Consider the following 20,430-nt stretch of genomic DNA (forward strand, 5'->3'; position numbering starts at 1 on the left):
TTTATAAGCGTCACTTAAAATAACACTCAGAAGATGAAAGAGAACAAAAAAAAAACTTTATTGACACACAGGTGTACTCACACTTCATTGTGCTGACCAGACTTCAAAATTGAAACAGTGAAGAAGAACAGGACATTATTACAATGCAGGAAGAAATACTACATGAGACCGACAGACAATCTGTTCTGTTCCACCGACACAAACGTGCCATTTGAAAAATACAACCATTCACAAACACATCACACATTCCGTCCTACAGATTGAACAAGTACTCTATCCAAGGGCTCGGGGGGGGAGGCCAGTGGGAAAGTGCTGCATACAGTATTTACAATGCTGTGTTCTAACACCAGGCAGATCTGATTGTATAGATGGTGGGTCAGAATATTTCCCCATTCACGTCCATGTGGAGGCATGCAGGCTAGGAGCTTGGTGAAGGCCTTCATACTGGGGCAGCACGACTTGCCGAGCGACTCAGCAAGGCCATCTGCCCACAGCTTCAAGTCGTCTCTGAAGTAGTACAGGAACCTCCGGTTCCATAGTACAGAGCGGAGCGTGACTAGTCGGGCGGCTAAGTCGCCTGACGAGTCACACCTGTGTGAACCGGCTCTAAAGCATTATGTAGTATTTTTAAGGGGAAAAAAAACTAGTTTGCTGTAAATGCATCTTTTTTTTTAAACTTTGTTTCCCTGTATAGATTGTAATAAACGTTGGGGCCGCCACATTTTCTCATTATACAAATTGGCCCCTCTATTTAGTACTTATACAATGCTTGTGCCTTAAGCAAGCCATACAGGATTCCTTTTTAAATCATGATTAAAAAAAAAAAAAAAAAAATGAAACAATTCTCCCATCCACACATTCGATGGGGAAAATCGTTTCCCCCGCCGGCAGAATACAATGCTCAGTGTTGACGGCTATAACCGATCCTTCTGAAATCTTGATTTCAATGGGCAGCAGCGGTGGAGGCGCGGTATACACACCGCTCCTTCACCACTCCAAAGATGTGACTAGCAGAACTTTTTTTTTACCGTCCTGCTAGCGCAACGCTCCGAGGGGCTTTCACACTGGAGACAATAGAGCACTTTAAGGGCGGATTGCAGGCACTATTTTTAACGCTTTAGCGCCTGCAATACGCTCCAGTGTGAAAGGGGTCTTAGCCAGCTTTACCGTTTCATCTCTTAATGCAAAGATGAGTAGGGCAACTCACCGATAAAAATGCACTCCCTCCCTATGTGGCTGAAATCTCAACATTTGCTGCATGGGGAGGTTTGATTGACACTAGCAGTGGTCACCAACCCTGTCCTCAGGGCCCACTAACAGGCCAGGTTTTAAGTATTACCTTGGGGAGATGCAAACTAGAATACTGCAATCACTGAGCAGCAAATGAGATCACCTGTCATGTATTTCAGTTATCTTGCAAACCTGGCCTGTTAGTGGGCCCTGAGGACAGGGTTGAGGACCACTGCACTAGAGGAATGCAGTGCTCCATCTAGTGGCTGAACTGCAAATTTTCACATTTAATACAATCAACTGTAAAAATGGACATGCAAGCCATGTTAAAAAAAAAAAAAAAAAAGTACCAACCAGATCAAATAGTGTACACTATAAAATACAATGCAAAATAGGGGCTTCCCTAAAATACATTGTACTTCCCTTTTAAAATTTTAAAAGCTAAGCAGGTTATTTTTTTAATCTCGCAGTTAGAAGCGACTGTGCAATAAGTGACAATTTCCGATCTTCAGTGAGTGCAATGTAAATTAATGGGATAACACTGACAACTTGTCACTCAAGATCTGTGCCCAGCTGTGAGTGACTGATATGAATACAATCAGCCATGTAAATGAGTCTTTATCCCACACATCTTCCAATGTGTCCTCTACCCAAACCTCTTTTGTAGAAATGATAACAGTACTAGCTATAAATACAAAAATAACATACCTGATATTCAAAGCTACTGCTCCCATGATTGGGAATACCTTTTATCACATTTCTGTCTCCAAAAAAAATAATCTTAAACTCTAGTATTGAAAACTCTAACATATGTCTCTATATACTTCTACAAGGAATAGAAAATGTGTGTGCATTTTAAGGATATATTTAAAGTGTAAGTCCACCTAAGCCAGATTTTTCATGCCAAGGTAGAGATGACAGAGGAATTATTCCATCAATAGCATCTTATATCTCACTCATGGTCTTCAGTGGAAGCTCTGCAGACCTGCAGCCAAGGGCTTTGCTTACCAACTACAGTTATAATCAGGTCTCAGTGTCAGGAGCTGGTGGCTCGATTTGTTTCAAATAATAAGGAATGTTGGGGGGGTAACTAAAATTACTCCGGATATCAATGACAGCAGGAGGCGTAGAATTGGGAATGCAAGTGGTAATACAGCTCACTGTTGATATTCCCCAAAAGATAGTAAGTTAGCCAATGCAGTGCCTCCATGCAATGGTGAAATGTCTGTACTAGGTGGACTTACCCTGTAATGTGCTTCACTCGGCATCTACGAGGATGGCATCTATTTTAGTACTGAACCAATTTCCAGATTATCAGTTAACAAGGATTAACATAGGAGAAGTCTACATTGAAGTAATAGGCTGGTGATTGGTAAAGTACAAGTAAAGAGGTCCTGCCTCCCCATGGTTAGCTTAAAGGGGTTGTAAAGGCAAAAAAAAAAAAAAATCCTAAATAGCTTCCTTTACCTTAGTGCAGTCCTCCTTCACTTACCTCATCCTTCCATTTTGCTTTTAAATGTCCTTATTTCTTCTGAGAAATCCTCACTTCCTGTTCTTCTGTCTGTAACTCAACACCGTAATGCGAGGCTTTCTCCCTGGTGTGGAGAAAGCCTCTTGAGGGGGCGAGCAGGAGTGTCAGGACACCCACTAACACACAGCTCCTTTCTCTATCTCCAAAGTAGAGAGGGTCCTTACCCTCCTGCTCACCCCCTCAAGAGGCTTTCTCCACACCAGGGAGAAAGCCTTGCATTACGCAGAAGAACAGGGAGTGAGGATTTCTCAGAAGAAATAAGGACATTTAAAAGCAACATGGAAGGATGAGGTAAGTGAAGGAGGACTGCACTAAGCTAAAGGAAGCTATGTAGGGAATTTTTTTTTTTACCTTTACAACCCCTTTAAGCTACAATATTAGGAATGGATACATCATATACATTTTAATACCCTTTGGAATGATCATGTCCCCTTGTGCTTATTCAAACCTCTCTGTAGTTGCTTTTGATAAAGATAATAGAACCGTTTCTTATCTTATACTGATAAAGAGATCACACTTAAAATAATGCCATTGATAATTTAAAACATAAAAAAGTAAAACTATTCAAAAAAAGTTTTAAATATACAAAAATGTTTATAAAAGCATTTCTGTGTTGGAACAGTTTAAATAATTTAAAAAAAAGGAAAAAAATAAAATAATAGGATTACTAATCATCTCCCTCCTCATCATCTTGTTTAATGACCGGATTTCCTGAAAACGGCAAGATAGAAGAAAGGGTTAGAAGGCTGTATTTATGTGGTCATGTCATATGCAGGCAAGAATAAATATGTAGATAAAATAGTGGGGCTTGGGTATAGGGCTATACAAGGATGGGTAGCAAGTTTAATATGGGTCACTGAACTGTGTGCATCCTCTGCCTGCTGCACTACAGAAAATGTGACTGTATTAACCACTTCCCATCTGGGCCAATTCTGGCACTTCACTTTTTTTTGCTAGAAAATTACATAAAACCCCCAAACATTATGTAGGTTTTTTTTTTTTTTTTTTAGCAAAGACCCTAGAGAATACAATGGCGGTTGTTGCAACATTTTATCTTGCACGGTATTTGTGCAGCGATTTTTCGAACATGTTTTTTTGGGGGGAAAAACAGTCTTGCGATTAAAAAATAAATAAAAATATTTTATATATATACAATATATATTACGCTGAGCAAATAGATACCCAACATGTCACGCTTCAAAATTGCACATGCTCATGGAATGGGGCCAAAATTTGGTACTTAAAAATCCTCATAGGCGACACTTACCGTATTTTTTGCTCCATAAGACGCACTTCCCCTCCCCCCCAAAAATGGGGGGAAATGTCTGTGCGTCTTATGGAGCAAATATTGACCAGACCCGACCCAGATGCAAGCTATCTTCCTGGCTCTGTGCCTCTGTCTGACTGCACGGCTCTGTATTTCCTGTCCTCTCTGACCACCGGTAACAGAGTGTGTCAAGCCTGCCTGTGATTGCTGCTGCACAGCTACTTGTATAGACACGGACATGAGCCACCTGTCTGGCTCTGTTCCTCCACTCCGGACTGCACAGCACTGTCCCTCTTCCCCCCTCTCCTCCCTGACCATCGGGAAAATAATGTGGCTTTTCTAGGCTGACCCTGGAGTATCTCGATCCTCCAAACCCCCCCCCCCCCCCCCTTATTTAACATCTGACAGTTTGAGAGTGGGAACCTCCTCCACACCCTCTGTGAATACCTCACTGTCTCTACACAGGATCAGGGTCGGTGACAGCCATCCAGCCATCCATCCCCCCAGGACGGCAGAGGCTGATATGCTAGTTGTGAGTTACTGGGATTTCTAGGCTTCTCTCCATTTGATCATCTGCATAATGTTTAGGAAAGGATACATTTGTCATTAAAGCTTGTTACTTTTTACTAGGAATGTTCTGGTTTATTGTCAACATTGGATCAGCGCTCCTTGTGTTGTTTTTTTCACTGGGTTGCAGATCCTATGTAAGTTCACCACATTAATTACTTTTAGAGGCTGTTAACCATTACAAGACTGTCATTTTTTTCCCATATCTACATTGAGACCATTTGGTTCAGAATTTTTTTTTCTAGTTTTCCTCCTCTAAAAATGGGTGCGTCTTAAGTCAGGTGCGTCTTATGGAGCGAAAAATACGGTAATTTATTTTTTAACTGGATAAAATCAGGCATCCTCAAACTACGGCCCTCCAGCTGTTGTAGGACTGACTACACATCCCATGAGGCATTGTAAAACTCTGACATTCAGAGACATGACTGGGCATGATGGGAATTGTAGTTCCTGAACAACTAAAGGGCCGTAGTTTGAAGACCCCTGGGTTACATGTTTTGAATTACAGAGAAGGTCTAGGGCAGGGTTTCTCAATTCCAGTCCTCAGGCCCCCCCCAACAGGTCAGGATTTCCATTATTTTGCACAGGTGATTTGATCAGTTTCACTGCCTTAGTAATCACCACAGCCTTTTCATCTGAGGGAAATCCTGAAAACCTGACCTGTTGGGGGGGCCTGAGGACTGGAATTGAGAAACACTGGTCTAGGGCTAGAATAATTGCTCTCACTCTAACATTTGCGGCGATACCTCACATATGTAGTTTTCATATGCGTTCACTTCTGCGTGCGAGCACACGGGGACAAGTTTTTTAGTTTGACACTATATATATATATATTTTTTAATATATATATTATATATAAATTTTGATCACTTTCATTCCTCTTTACAGTGAGATATGGGGTCAATAAGACCCCACATCTCACCTCTAGGCTGGGAAGCCTAAAATAAAAAAACTGCCGAGGCGATGCAGTTTTTTTTTTTTTTTTTTAACACCGAATTCGTCGGAATTCCGTTCAAGCTGTCTTGCGTGGATAGCCTAGAAGTGAACTTCGGAGCCGTGTTTTGCATAGGGTGCATTCCAGCATCAAGTCAGCTGCAGTGTGTTTTTCAGGTCTACAGCCCCTGGCATTGCCTCAGCACTTGCTTTGTCGCACCAGCAGCTACCTCAAGTACATACAGTTGTTCAGTGGGTGCTTTAAGAAAAAAAAAAAAAAAAATCTTCCTTTGCCGTTGGTTTGCATTGCAGAAAACGTTAACAGTGTGAGCACTGACATCTGCTGGGTGGAGATTCGCACTCTTTCCACTATAGAGCGTCAAGGAAGCATCTTCCTGCTGCTGCTCTTGCTTGTAAAGAGCCATGTGGGACTTCCATCTATTCCAGTTTCCCATCTTCAGTGGGTTTGGTCATCTCCCGCCATCTGATTCTCACCTGCTACCTGCTGTTCGGGTTGGTTAGTACTTTTGGCCTTGCCTCATACTCTAAAGGCCCGTACACACGATCGGATCTTCCGTCAACAATTGTGTGATGGACGTGTTTTGTTGGATAATCCGACCGTCTGTATGCTCCATCGGACATTTGCTGTCGGAATTTCCGACAACAAATGTTGGTTAGCCATGCTCTCAAATCGTCCGACAACAAATGTGTTCCGTCTAATTATCCGATCGTGTGTATACAAGTCCTTCAGACTAAAAGCCAAAGTACAAACACGCATGCTCAGAACCAATGCTAAACCATCAGACACCATTAGCAGAAGTTGCCCAAAGGATGGTGCTAAAGAGCTGAAAAAAAACATAGTTTCCTGAACGTTGGCTGAAAATGTTCTGTCCTCTGTATGCAGAACAAGTTCACGGCCAACACCCTTCGGACAAAAATCCACGGATTTGTCCGATGGAAGTCAGATCGTGTGTATGAGGCTTAAGTCTTAATTTGGCTAACTGTTATGCAATTGCAAGATGTCTGTTTTTAGAATTCCCGCTGTAATAGACACCCCTGGCCCGCACTCTAAAAATGTCTCCGTGATTTGCAGTGTGCCTCCTGATGGTGCCACCATCTGCAGCCTGGAATTCTAGAGTCTATTCACAGTCCTCTGACTCCAGGGGGTGTAGCTAGTTCCTCTGCCCTTTCAGGTGATGTCATGGAAGACTTTATGACCCAAATCACCAAGTTATTTGCCGACTCTGACCACAGTGGTCATAACAGCATGCTCCTGCACCTTCTACCACAGTTTCTGCATCTGCTCTACCCACAGCCTTAGCTACTAAGCCCTCGGTTACTGAGACCGTGATTCTGTGATGCTCCAGTGTTCACCTGATGAGCTTGCTCCAGTACACTGCCATTACACCCAAGTTAAAAGAGGCCATTTTAGCATTATTGTGGTGCACATCACTATGAAACTAGAGGATTAGGTGCAGAATTTTTGGTTTTCATTTGTAATGATTTGTTGTAACAGTGTTAAAATATAACCAAAGCATTTTTTTTTTAAGTTTTGGATAGCGTACAGAGGGTTTAGAACGTCTGTCAGTTTGTATTGCCAAATCCCCACTTCCCTCTTTTATATATATCCAGGGTTATATAGCAGCGAATCAGAGCAGAGAGTGACGAGACGCCATCCTTTGCTTGTGTGTATCGCTCTGTCTGGCAGCGAATACGTCACCGGGTCACGTGCAATGGCGCGTCCAATAGGGTGAAAGCATCGCCGTATCTATGGGCGGGAGCTGTGTATGACGTCTCACTCGTCAGTCCAGCAGCACTGAGCGCAGCCAATCATGCTGCGTATCTCTTGTGTCACGTTGCCTTGCCGGAAATGACGAGTGAGTGTTGTCTATCGTCAAGGTGCCATGTTGTCCTAGCAACGAGGGACGCGACCAGCTGGTCACATGCACATCGCGGCCAATGAACAATCGCAGCAATAGCCCAGACGGAAGTGCAATGTACATATGGCACATTGACATATCACACAGCGGTTTACTAATTGTTAAAGAAGGACCAAACTAGCAGATCAGTATAAAATTATTATTATTAAGTTGTATGAGTGTATCCCTTCTGTACAAATCTCTGTTTCAACATAGTTGCTTGTTCTAAATAGTCTGATTCCTCAGTACAATTTCTCCTTACTCTTAGGAACTGTCCTTTCGGGATATTGCTTATCCACGCCGGATGATGTCCACTCCGGATCGACAAGTAGCTGTTACGATCGGTTGTTTCTGCAATTGTCAGTATGTGGTCAGACACCTAGTTTATATCTTCATACATTTTGTAAGTTTATTTAAATGTTAATTTAATTGGTCTTACTACTGTGATGTCAGAAATGTTCCACCCATGAATTATTGGATCATTTGTGATCAATAGTTACCATTAACCATTCATTCCTTGATCAAATTAAGTAGTATTTTTAATTTAAATGCAGCTAGTTTGTGTACTTACTCATATGCATGATGCTCAATATTCTTATAGTAGTGAGTATATGTATACATTATGTTTGATGAATTGATGTAGTCTAGATTAATTTATTAAGGATAATGCTAGTAGTGGTATTTGTATATCAGATCGAAGTTATAGTGCTAATTTTATAATTGATTTTAGATATTGATTGTATTTTATATTTTTTATTTAGTGTGTAATAACTGGGGATTGGTGGTCATGGGGACTCTCGAGAGACCGTCCCTTGATTTAAGATTTAAATTCCCCTAGTTTTTTGAGTAAATACTGTTACACTCATACAACTTAATAATAATAATAATTTTATACTGATCTGCTAGTTTGGTCCTTCTTTAACAATTAGTAAACCGCTGTGTGATATGTCAATGTGCCATATGTACATTGCACTTCCGTCTGGGCTATTGCTGCGATTGTTCATTGGCCGCGATGTGCATGTGACCAGCTGGTCGCGTCCCTCGTTGCTAGGACAACATGGCACCTTGACGATAGACAACACTCACTCGTCATTTCCGGCAAGGCAACGTGACACAAGAGATACGCAGCATGATTGGCTGCGCTCAGTGCTGCTGGACTGACGAGTGAGACGTCATACACAGCTCCCGCCCATAGATACGGCGATGCTTTCACCCTATTGGACGCGCCATTGCACGTGACCCGGTGACGTATTCGCTGCCAGACAGAGCGATACACACAAGCAAAGGATGGCGTCTCGTCACTCTCTGCTCTGATTCGCTGCTATATAACCCTGGATATATATAAAAGAGGGAAGTGGGGATTTGGCCATACCCATGAATAAGACAGGAAGTCGAAACATGTCGGGGCGTGGCCTAATCCATGTTTGAAAAGGAAAGAGAGAAAAGAAGTTCCAAGTTACATCTAGGAGTGTTTGCAGCCATCTTTCAGCTGTTTTGTGTTATCGAGTGAAGGAGTTATCATTTGAGGTGGTGTTCTGTGCCAAGGATTGCGGTGAGATCATTCGGTTAATCGAGGGTCCGCCGTGACCACTATTATCTACAGTTAAGGAGTTTGAAGTGTGCAGTGATCTGCTATCACACAAAGCTGTTTTTGTGATTCTGATTTGTGAGTGCAACTTTTGAAGGTTCATTTGAGTGTTTTAATAAACTGGTCTTACGTTTTTACACTATTGTGCATTTCTTCTCTTGTTTTGCATTATCATTTTGGATACTTCTCGGAACTAACACTTGGATTTATATTGGTGATACCCTGGAGATACTCTTATTACAAGCTCGTTAGCCAAACACGAGAGTGGGAGGCATATGATTGTGGTGAGTGTCCACTGTGAGGGGGATTGGAGCACTGAACACTGAGGTGTGGTGGAAGTCCTGGAAAGTGGATCAACTACTTTTGAAGTCACATGAATTTTCTCTTTTGAATACGTTACGTATTCTGTAGCGTCACGAACTTTTTCTCACTTTTTTTCACTTATTTTGCATGTTTACAAGTTTATAAGTTATTTACTTAACATTGTGATATCACATTGTACACTTGTGTTTGTATATTTAGATTTGAATATTAATTTATTCTCATAGCGCTGTGGTTTTATATTGACACTTTATGTACAAAATATATTCCTTTATTTCACATACTATTTATTTAAACAGCAGCTAGGCGCTTTAACTTCTTTCCATCTGGCGCAGTAGTGGGTTATCAGTCGGGCGCAGTTTTTTGATACCCCAATCATCACAGTTTGTATTGCCGTCTGTGCTCCCTTTACAAAAAAAAAAAACACACACACCACACACAAATTGGGTTGTTCCCAGAAAAGTAATAGAGGAGAAAATTTCCAATGGGCAAACCAGTTCTGGTGACTTTGGATTCCCCAAAGAATTCCCTTAATTTGCAGAGATTTCCTGTTTGGCTATGAGACAGGAAGTGAAGATAAATCTCCACAATGGAACACCGATGGCAAAAATAAATTTGACAGGGGTTATAACCCTCCTTTACTTGATCCAAAATGAAAAAAAATAAAAAAAATTATTACTCACCATCCAGTTTCTTCAGCTTAGGAAGACGTTTTGTTGCCTCCTCCACCCAATTTCCCTCCAGGGTGTGTTTTTCCTCTAGGGGATTCCCCACAAACACCAGGTCCTCCAAACATGGCAGATCAGCCAGTTTGGAAAATTCCCCTGAAAGGAACAAAAAAGGAAATTTGCCAGCTAGGGAATTGAATGAACACATTAAATCAATTAGCTACAACTTTTTTTTTTTTTTTGGCCCATTCACAGTTAAAGGGGTTGTAAAGCTTTATGTTTTTTTCACCTTAATGCATCCTATGCATTAAGGTGAAAAAACATCTTGCACTCTCCGGCTCCCCCGTTTTACTTACCTGAATCCCGGTGGGCGCAATCCCGCTATGGTTTCCCCCAGCTTAAAGCAGCTCTTCTTTGGATGATTGATAGCAGCGCAGCCATTGGCTACCGCTCCTGTCAATCAAATCAATGATGTGGCGCGCCAGGGGCCAGGCCGAGTGATACAGTGGCAGCCATTGCCACCAAGTGTATCGAACATGAGCGAGCCCGCAAGTTAACCCCTTTGGGAGAGCACTTCCCAGAAGGGGGTTTGCTCTTGCGGGGAGGCGCCGAGACAGCCGCCGAGGGATCCCAGAAGATAAGGATCAGGGCCACTCTGTGCAAAACGAACTGCACAGTGGAGGTAAATATGATATGTTTGTTATTTAAAATAAACCTTTACAAACCCTTGAAGCTTTGTACAACTAGTGTTTTTTTTTTTGTTCAACCCAGCAGGGCTGAAGGGAAAAAACTGACAGCTCAGGAGGAGCCACTGTACTAACTATTCAATGCTAGTACCGCGATCTCCCCTGCACACCTCCCCCGCCAGAAAACTACGCTTAGCGCTCTCAGCCATTTGTAATGCCCCTGCGACAGAAGCCAGCCTGACTCCAGTACACACTGGCTGAATATCGGCAGATTTCTATTGAATCAGGTCATATGTACTGGGCTCTAAATCGTGCGTCCATCAAAAACACACTTCACATTTTTTCCCCAGCACACCACAAAAGTAATGCAGTGAGGGTTTAATTAGTATGCTTTAAACACACGTGTGCATTGCAGTGCAATCAATAAATGGTTTTAGGCCGGGTTTACATATGTGCATTTTTCCCACATCCAATTCGCATGACATACGAGTGTGACCGACTCTCAATGGAGCCGGTTCACACAGGTCCAGGGCGGTAAACAGGAACGCACCAGACCCCATGCTGGGAACCGTGGCCAAACACATGTGAACCCGGACCTAACCTGAAAAAAAAAAATAATAGTCAAGCACCTTATAGTGCTTATACTATGTGTCGTACAATAGAATTGGGTATATTGGATTGTACGATATTTTTTATGGTTGAACTGGATGGACTTTTTCTTTTTTCAACCTGACTAACTATGTAACTAATAGGTTGACATTTGAATGAAGCTTTTTAGAAAACAAAAACTTTCTGATCAACCATAGTAATTTGTTCCCCAAAACTGTAAGGGCCCTTTCACATGGGGCGGATCAGTAATGACCCGCCTCCGTGTGTCCGTCAGCTCAGCAGGGATCCTCCGTAAAATCCCCGCTGAGCCGTCGGCTGACAGGGCGGTCCCCGCACACTGTGCAGGGACTTCCCTGTCTTTTCTCCGCTCTCCCCTATGGGGGGGATCGGATGAACACGGACCATGTGTCCGTGTTCATCCGATCCGATAACGGAAGAAAAAAATAGGATTTTCTTCCGTCCGCAAAATCGGAGCTTTGCGGAGGCGGGTGATTACGGGTGTCAGCGGATGTTCATCCCCGCACTTAGGGACCAATGTATGTCCCGTTTTCATCCACAAACGGATGAATGAAAATGCAGACATACGGTCCGCACATGTGAAAGGGGCCTTAAAGTCTGGGGCCTCTACATATTTACTTGGTTATCCTCTATTAAGATGTAGTCTGGAGTCACCTACAACTGTACTAAAAGAAATGAGAAGCATATAGTATGTCTGTGAAGGTTCTCATTCATCCAGGCCATAGTACAGCTAGTAGTAGCTAGTCAGATTCACCTGGACTTGCTCTATAATAAAGTGCAGTTAAATGTAAGTAATTACTACTAGCTAATTAGAAGCATGGATAATGGAGGAGCCTGGTTTAATCCATTATATATATTTATATAAAAAAAAAAAAAAAAATTATATAGTAAAATAATGGATTTTCATTCTTTATAACATCAGCATACATACATACATATAGATTAGATTTTTTCTCTATGCCTGTTCAGGCATCACCCATTATCATAAAAGACTGCTGCAGATACTTGGCTATTCTTCTGACTTCTCATCAGTAAAATACAGAACCCCAACAAAAGACATGATTAAATGAAAAAATATATCTTGAACATTGGAGATCAAATAACTGAAATCTATCCAGTATGTTCACCTTCCCATGTTCTGAATTCACTTACCCCAGTCTTTCACTGTATTGTTGGACATGTAGAGTACCTTCAGCTTTTTCATTACATGAATTCCTTTTAATTTTTCAATTAAATTGTATGAAATCCATAGCTCTTCGAGGGCTTCTCCAACTGCTTCCTGTAGGTAAATAATGTTTAGGTGTATGAATAGATGAGATCAGGAAGATGCAATAACAGAGAGACAGTCTCAGGTACAATTAGGAAAATGGCCCTGTGCAATGTGGATTAACCACTTAAGGACCGCCCGCCGCAGTTTTACGTAATGACTTTGAAGAGGAATACAGTTGTTATGGTAGCAGCTAGCTACCATAACCCCTGTATCCTCTTCTTCAGCGAGCGGTCCTCTACAAGATAAAAGTGGTCTCTGCGGCGGATTCGCGGGCCCCCCCGCCGCTTACCGTGGCCGTCGGTAGCGGCTGAGGCGATCTGGTCCTATCCCTTGCTGTGTGTGGAGATGAGTGAGGGGAAGATGGCCCCCGTCTCCACACGTCTCCATATCACTGCAGGCGGAAGCGACGTCAAAACGTCACTTCCGCCCATACGTCTTAAAAAAAAAGACATTTTGTTTGTTGCAATTTTTTTTAAATGACAAAAAAAATGTATTACACTCCAGTCCAAATATGGGATCCGAGTTCTTTTTGACCCCAGATCTCATATTTAAGAGGACCTGTCATGCTTTTTTTCCTATTACAAGGGATGTTTACATTCCTTGTAATAGGGATAAAAGTGACCTACTTTTTTTTTTTTTAAACATTTTCCAAATCAATAAAACCAAGTAAAATAAATAAGAAAAATTAAATATTTTTTTTAAAGCGCCCCTTACCGAAGAGATCACGCGCAGAAGCGAACGCATACGTGAGTATCGCCCGCATATGAAAACTGTGTTCAAACCACACATGTGAGGTACCGCAACCTGTAGAATTTTTTAAACGTCTCCTATGGAGATTTTTAAGGGTAAAAGTTTGACGCCATTCCACGAGCGTGACATGTTGGGTATCAATTCATTCGGCGTAACATTTTCTTTCAAAATATATATAAAAAAAAAATAATTAGGCCAACTTTACTGTTGTCTTATTATTATTTTTTTCAAAAAAGTGAATTTTTACCTAAAAAAAGTGCGCTTGTAAGACCACTGCGCAAATACGGTGTGACAAAAAGTATTGCAATGACCACCATTTTATTCTCTATGGTGTTAGAAAAAAATATATAAATGTTTGGGGGTTCCAAGTAATTTTCTAATAAAAAAATAAATTGTTTTTAACATGTAAACACAAAGTCTGAAAAACAGGCTTGGTCCTAAAGTAGTTAAAGCCATATTTATATAAGAAGATGTAAAGGAGGCATGAAACTCTCTAGGATAGGGAGGCATTGTCACAGTCAGGCTCAGAGACCAGTAGCTCTAGCAGTAGAGAGTCTCCCACCAACAAGCTGGATAAAAATAAGAACAGGTTACCCTGGCAGATGACACAGGCTCATCTAAGGTGCAGGGGTCCAGTAGCAGATATAGCTGAAGCGTAGTCAGTAAACAGGCAAAGGTCAGCAACAAGTGGTTGCAGGTTGGTATCAAGAGGAAATGTAGCCAAGAAAGAAGCCAAAAAGGTCAGTAATGAGTGGTAGTGGAGGTAAGGACAGCTGCAGGTAAGCAAAGTGAGCAAGATATTGGCTGATAAGAGCACAATAATCTGACAAACGGGAAGTGCAAAGGTGTGGCTTAAATAGGAAGCTTGTGAGCTGAGCAAGGAGTTCAAAGTTCACCAGAAACGAGGAAAGAATATCTAAAGAATCAGACAGGATGCTGCCTGGCATCTCAGGTGGCTCAGCAAGAATAGCTACTGTCAGATGCAGCAGAGGGGGTGCAGATTCACCCTGCACCCACCTGCACCCTGAACCCACCACCCACCTGAACTCTGTACCCACCTGCATTTTCAGCACACAAAAAAAAATTTGTGCTGAAAAACTCAGCTTATACTCGAGTATATACGGTACATTAAATGCAGTGGCATGATCTTTATAGATACATAGAAGGGATAAAGGCAATAAAGCATTGTATGTTTATAGCCAGATTCAGATAGACTGGCTTAACTTTGAGGCGGCGTAGCGTATCGCATATACGCTACGCCGCAGTAAGTCAGAGAGGCAAGTGCTGTATTCACAAAGCACTTGCCTCCTAAGTTTTACAGCGGCCTAGCGTAAATGGGCCGGCGTAAGCGCGCCTAATTCAAATGATGAACAGGGGGGCATGTTTTATGTTAATGACTAGTGACCCGACGTGATTGACGTTTTTAACGAACGGCGCATGCGCCGTTCGTGGACACATCCCAGTATGCATTGCTCCAAAGTACGCTGCAAGGATGTATTGGTTTCGACGTGAACGTAAATTACGTCCAGCCCCATTCATGGACGACTTACGCAAACGACGTAAAAATTTCAAAATTCAATGCAGGAACGACGTCCATTGGCTATGCCAGCTTTTTGTTCGACTAACTTTACGCCGGAAAAAGCCTTACCTAAACGACGTAAAAAAAATGCGCCGGGCGCATGTAGGTTTCTGAATCCACGTATCTAGCTCATTTGCATATTCTACGCCAAAATCAACGGAAGCGCCACCTAGCGGCCAGCGTAAATATGGAGCGTAGGAGACTTACGCCGCTCGTATCTTAGCCTAATTTAAGCGTATCTGGTTTCCAGAATACGCTTAAATTTACAATGGTGTAGATTCAGAGTTACGATGGCGTATCTACTGATACGCCGGCGTAAACATCTCTGAATCTAGCTAACAGTATCACTTTAAAGTATATGTGAAGTATAAATAGCATAGCTTAAAGTGTATATGAGGCCAAGTCATTTTCTTTTAGTTTTGGATAGAATGCGGACAGTCTGTTTCTCCACTGGTGAGATTGGCCCTCACTTTTGGTCCAGGAAAGACTTGTCTTTGGGAAAGCCAACATTTTTGAGTTGTTACAGGAACAGAAGGGTTGAGGGAAGTCCTATATGTGGGACACAGGGCCGCTGTAAACGAAAGCGCAGCTATCCATATACCTTAAAAGGACAGGCCATTGACAGGCTGGGGAGGAAGGGGCTAGCTGATGCTGGTTGTCATCTGCCCAGGAAGTAATACAGCTGCTATTGGGGAAACAGGCTGCTTATATTGCACACTGTGAGCTTCTAGTGTGGTGTGCAGCAATGAGAATTGCTGCAGTGTGATCAACATAAAAGGCTGTACATTAAATCTTTAGCCAATGGATCTCTGTAAATGAAAGAAGGTGTAAGCCAGGAAAGTCTTACCAGTCCATTCAGATTCTTTATGTTATTCCTCCCCAAAGACAATATTCTGAGATTTTCTGAAAGAGAAGGCTTTTATAAGCAACGAGATATGAAATGTAGATACATATACACAACAGTGGAAAATGTAGAACTTTTACAACAATCCCACTAAACAAAGAAAGGCGCAGCTAAGTGCAGTATTCTCAAAATGTAATCCGTAATAAAGCTTAACAAATGGCCACTCACATACATATGGAGGGACAGAGCACATAAAGGACTCACATGTGGAGATGCCACACTGCTCCTCAAGCAGCCTAAAATTCAGACTCAGGGAAGCCGTGACATTATCCAATCAAAGGAAACACAAGTGGGCGTGTCCCTTTGATTGGACGACGTAATGGGGCTTTCCTGAGACAGTCACGTCAGGTTTCCATCAATGGGAAGGACCCCTATGACAGTGGTATCCTCCTGCGGACTTGCTGAACTGAACTTCATGTTGCATGAGAAGCGGTTTGGCATCTCCAAATACTGCACTTAGCTGCACCTTTTTTTATGTTTTCTCTTCTTTCTTCATGTTTGGAGACATCCCTTATCTTATTCAGGGATCTGCAACTTGGCTGCTGATCTTATAAAGTGTCCATTCCTGCTTACACCTAATAATTGATTATCCAGGTGAAGATACTATCTTTAAGCCGGGCACACACTACTTTTGGGTTAAAAAAAGCGCCTGAAAAACGCCTTCCCTGCAGCCCCAGTGTGAGAGCCCGAGTGCTTTCACACGGGCGCGATGCGCTTGCAGGACGTTAGAAAAAGTACTGCAAGCAGCATCTTTCCAATGGACACCGCTGCTAAAACACCTGCAAAGCAGCCGCAAGCACGTTTGTCTATTTATTTGCCTGGTAGTGGGGTTTAAATGTGCCCCGCACAGTGTGAAAATAGCCTGCAAGTTTATTTTTTCCCTACAACCCCCCTGCCAGAACACTTCAATCAGCGCTCTCTGTCATTGGCTGAGATCGCTGATCAGTAGTTTGTCGGCTGCTGGTTTTCCAGCATGCACATTCGACAGACCGACATACACACAGGCTGAATGTCGGACATTTAATTTTAAACCGGCTGAAGTCTCCCAACATTCGGCCTGTGTGTACCCGGCTTTATACTTGGACTATTGTGATCTGTTTTGTGTGCTGATGGTCTTTTGCTTACATTACCACTATATAAAATGATTCATTACCCAGAGCTTAATGGGTACATGTTGTAATTAGGGATATGTGACGGTATTGGTATGATATCCCCGTCAACGTTCCCTTCTTCCCATAACGAAAATCACCCCAATATTCCACGAGGAGGGATATCCCTGGAATCGCCCAGAAAGCCACACATGCCAAGCTTACTGCTAGAACAAGACACTTTAATGACACAAAAACTCAGCTTATATGTGGTTACAGCCTGTTAGGAACGCCCCCCCTCACACAGTGGGGTTTCCCATACAGATTATAGGAGACAAGTCGGAGCCGACCATGCAGACACGTTTCTTTAGATAAAGACATCAGTGGAGTTAATTAATACACTGAAGCAATCAGAATAATTAACATACTACTTCTCTAATCATTTAGCCTGATGATACAATACACATCTTTTAAGGGTAAACACAGATCTTCTTCACACAACACAATAGATCAATTAACATTTAGAATAGTGAGGGGACATTAGCACGTCAATAACCTGTCAGAGGAATGAATCACACATGAAATTCCTTTCTACCTCTACCCATATGGCTAGCAGGGAGCAGTAAACTGAGACATATAGGCAAATGTATCACAGGATCCCTACAGTGTATCCAATTGCAGATTTTATATATATATATATATATATATATATATATATATATATATATATATATATATATATATATATATATATATATATATATTGCAATTCAAATTCCAAAAGATTGCCACAATAAATTAAACAGATCAGCTGATGCATACAACTACAGTGTTTCAAAACAGGAATTTGACATTATTGAACTGGTGTAACAAGCGGAAATGTTTCACTTACTCAGACCATTTAGGTTAGCTATCTTTTCAATGCAGTTGGTTGAAAGAGATAATTTCCTAAAGAGAGAAAAAAAAAAAAAAAAAAAAAACATATTTAAAGACACTTGCAAGCTCTGTTTGGATATTATATTCCCCTAGGCACACTTGAATGATGACAACCCTTTTGTATGAGCCAGCTCTTTGTGTCATGTGATGATTGCGGCAAAAACACTGTTAGAATGAGCTATTGAAGACAGCATGGAGATTACTTTACATGCCAATTAACCCTTTATATGTTCAGACCACCAAACAGAAAGGAGAGATGGTTTAAAAACAGATCTTCAAACTACAGCCCTCCAGCTGGTGCGAAACAACACATCTCATGAGCCATTATAAAACTCTAACATTCACCGACATGACTAGGCATGATGGGAATTGCAGTTCCTGAACAACTGGAGGGCCGTAGTTTGAAGACCCTTGGTTAAAAATGTATTGGACTATAAAGAGTCTTCTGCCTCTTCTCAATATCCCCTGCACCCCTTTGGCCCTATAGGTTTGGTCACAAAAAGGGGAAAAATATAAATGCATTATTTATTTTCTAAGGGACCTGCAGAGCATTGAACTCACGATCTGCAATTTCAGGCTCCTGCAGACTCTCGGCAGAGCCGTCTGCTCGTACCTTGTACAGGCAGGCAGTTACCTGAGAGCAGGAAGATGCCCGTCAGCTTATTGAGAACTGCAAGCCATCAGCCGCAGTGGCTGAAGGTACTTTTAGGAATTTATTCACAGGAAACTGTGAATGAATGTTCTCAAATTGTGACAGCGGGTGCAGGGAGAGAATCCCCCAGCTGCTGTCACTGGGGGAAAAGCAGAGGGGAGAGGCTGCAGATGCTGAAACATGTTCCAAGAGGTGAAGGCATCTATTTAACTCCTGATACCAAGTCAGTTGTGCACAAAATATGGGCGTATTTAATGGCACCATTCAAAGAATTATGTTATTGCCAACTAGATGACACGGTCATTATGTCAGAATGTTGCTGGACACACTATACACCCAAATTCAATCCTATGGAGAGTTACCAGGTATAAACTATGAGTTCTGCTAACAATTAAAAAGGAATATCATACTAGTTTTATTGTGAACCTTGTTAAAGAAAGAAAGGATTTACTGTAATTAGATGAACCATTTATATAGGTTGCAGCAGCCTTAGCTCCTCTGAGGCCCCGTACACACGACCGAGAAACTCGACGGGCAAAACACATCGCTTGTCGAGCCAAATTTTCCCATTTCCCAACGAGGAAATAGAGAACATGCTCTCTATTTGGCTCGACGAGCTTCCCGACGGGTTTCACACGACCGGTTTTCTCGGCAGAATACGTCTCCCATCGAGTTTCTTGCTGGATTCTGCCGAGAAAACCGGTCGTGTGTATGGGGCCCAAGTGTCACACATACACAGGTCATTCTTGCTACGACTAGTGAGACATTTCTGCTGCCAAACTTTTGGAATGAAAGCAGAAGAATGTTACCTTGCATGACCTGGCAAACAAATAATATACAGAATATAAACTAATGAGAGGGATTCAGTGCTAAAGCAGGACTCTGTGTATGACTAATTTCTTGGAATTTTAATATTCATATTGAGACCAAAAAATTCTATAAATTTAACAAAAAGTGCTAAAAAGATAATCTGTTTATTTATTTAGAGAAAAGTAACAGGTTCAATGGATAGCTGGCACTCTTCAATTCTTGAACTTTCTTTCATTCCCTTCCAAGTCACCTTGATGCAACTTTGGCTTTGACCAGTAATAATGGACACTGTTGCACAAAACTTGCATTGTATAACACTTGGGTAAGATTTTTGTGCAACTTCTGAGAGACAACATTGAAGTCTATGGCCCTCAAGTTGCATGAAAGTTGGACCAAAGTAGTGCATGAAGTTTCTGCATTTTTAAGTCGCACATACTGTATATGATGGGTTATCATTGGAAAACACGGGGAACGACTTGTCATGCAACTTTGATGTCCAAAGTTGCGTGACAAGTCGCACAAGTGCAAGCCTTAAAAAAGACAAATGTTATTTTTTTAAATAGGTACTCCAATAAAACACCTGTACCAATCCCCCCCCCCCCCCCCCAAAAAAAAAAATAATTAATTTGCTATAACCAGCAGCTACTTGTCAATACCACAATAGGGGGGAAAAAAACATAGGAGGGATAGAAGGCAGCGCTCCCATCTCCTATCCCATCTGTACCTGTGTACTCTAAAGCTATGCCCTTATCAACAAAGTGCTAAAAAAGATCTCCAATGTGTCACTGTGCCTGTTTTCATAAACCTTTGTAGAGTGCACAAATATATAAATACAAATTTCATATACCGTGTTTCCCCGAAAATAAGCCCTACCCCAAATATAAGACCTATAGTGATTATTGGGGAAGGCTGCAATATAAGCCCTAGCCTGAAAATAAGCCCTAGTAAAGTACATGAAAAAAACTGTGGTCTGTTTTGTAGGATGATCATACTGGAATGGAGTGCAGTGTGTCTCCCCTTGAGACTGTATAATAAAATACTTTTATATCAGACGCCGCTGTCCCGCCAGAGGTTTTCCTCTCTCCTCCTCGCTGACATCTGCAG

At 41.9% G+C, this 20,430-nt stretch overlaps 1 protein-coding gene across 2 annotated transcripts in view; it reads right to left on the reverse strand.

Annotated features, from left to right (window-relative positions):
• Positions 1-3,332: 3,332 nt before the first annotated feature.
• Positions 3,333-20,430, reverse strand: part of DNAL1 (dynein axonemal light chain 1) — a 28,024-nt gene continuing 10,926 nt past the window's right edge. For both annotated transcript variants that reach the window (XM_040333208.1, XM_040333209.1), the window contains exons 4-8: positions 17,821-17,876; positions 15,784-15,839; positions 12,490-12,616; positions 10,040-10,180; positions 3,333-3,472 (exon numbers count right to left, since the gene is read on the reverse strand). In XM_040333208.1, coding sequence (XP_040189142.1) covers positions 3,429-3,472; positions 10,040-10,180; positions 12,490-12,616; positions 15,784-15,839; positions 17,821-17,876 — 424 coding nt within the window. In that variant the 3' untranslated portion in view covers positions 3,333-3,428. The remainder of the gene's footprint in view (positions 3,473-10,039; positions 10,181-12,489; positions 12,617-15,783; positions 15,840-17,820; positions 17,877-20,430) is intronic.

This window comes from Rana temporaria, chromosome 13 (assembly GCF_905171775.1).
Source record: "Rana temporaria chromosome 13, aRanTem1.1, whole genome shotgun sequence".
NCBI lineage: Eukaryota > Metazoa > Chordata > Amphibia > Anura > Ranidae > Rana > Rana temporaria.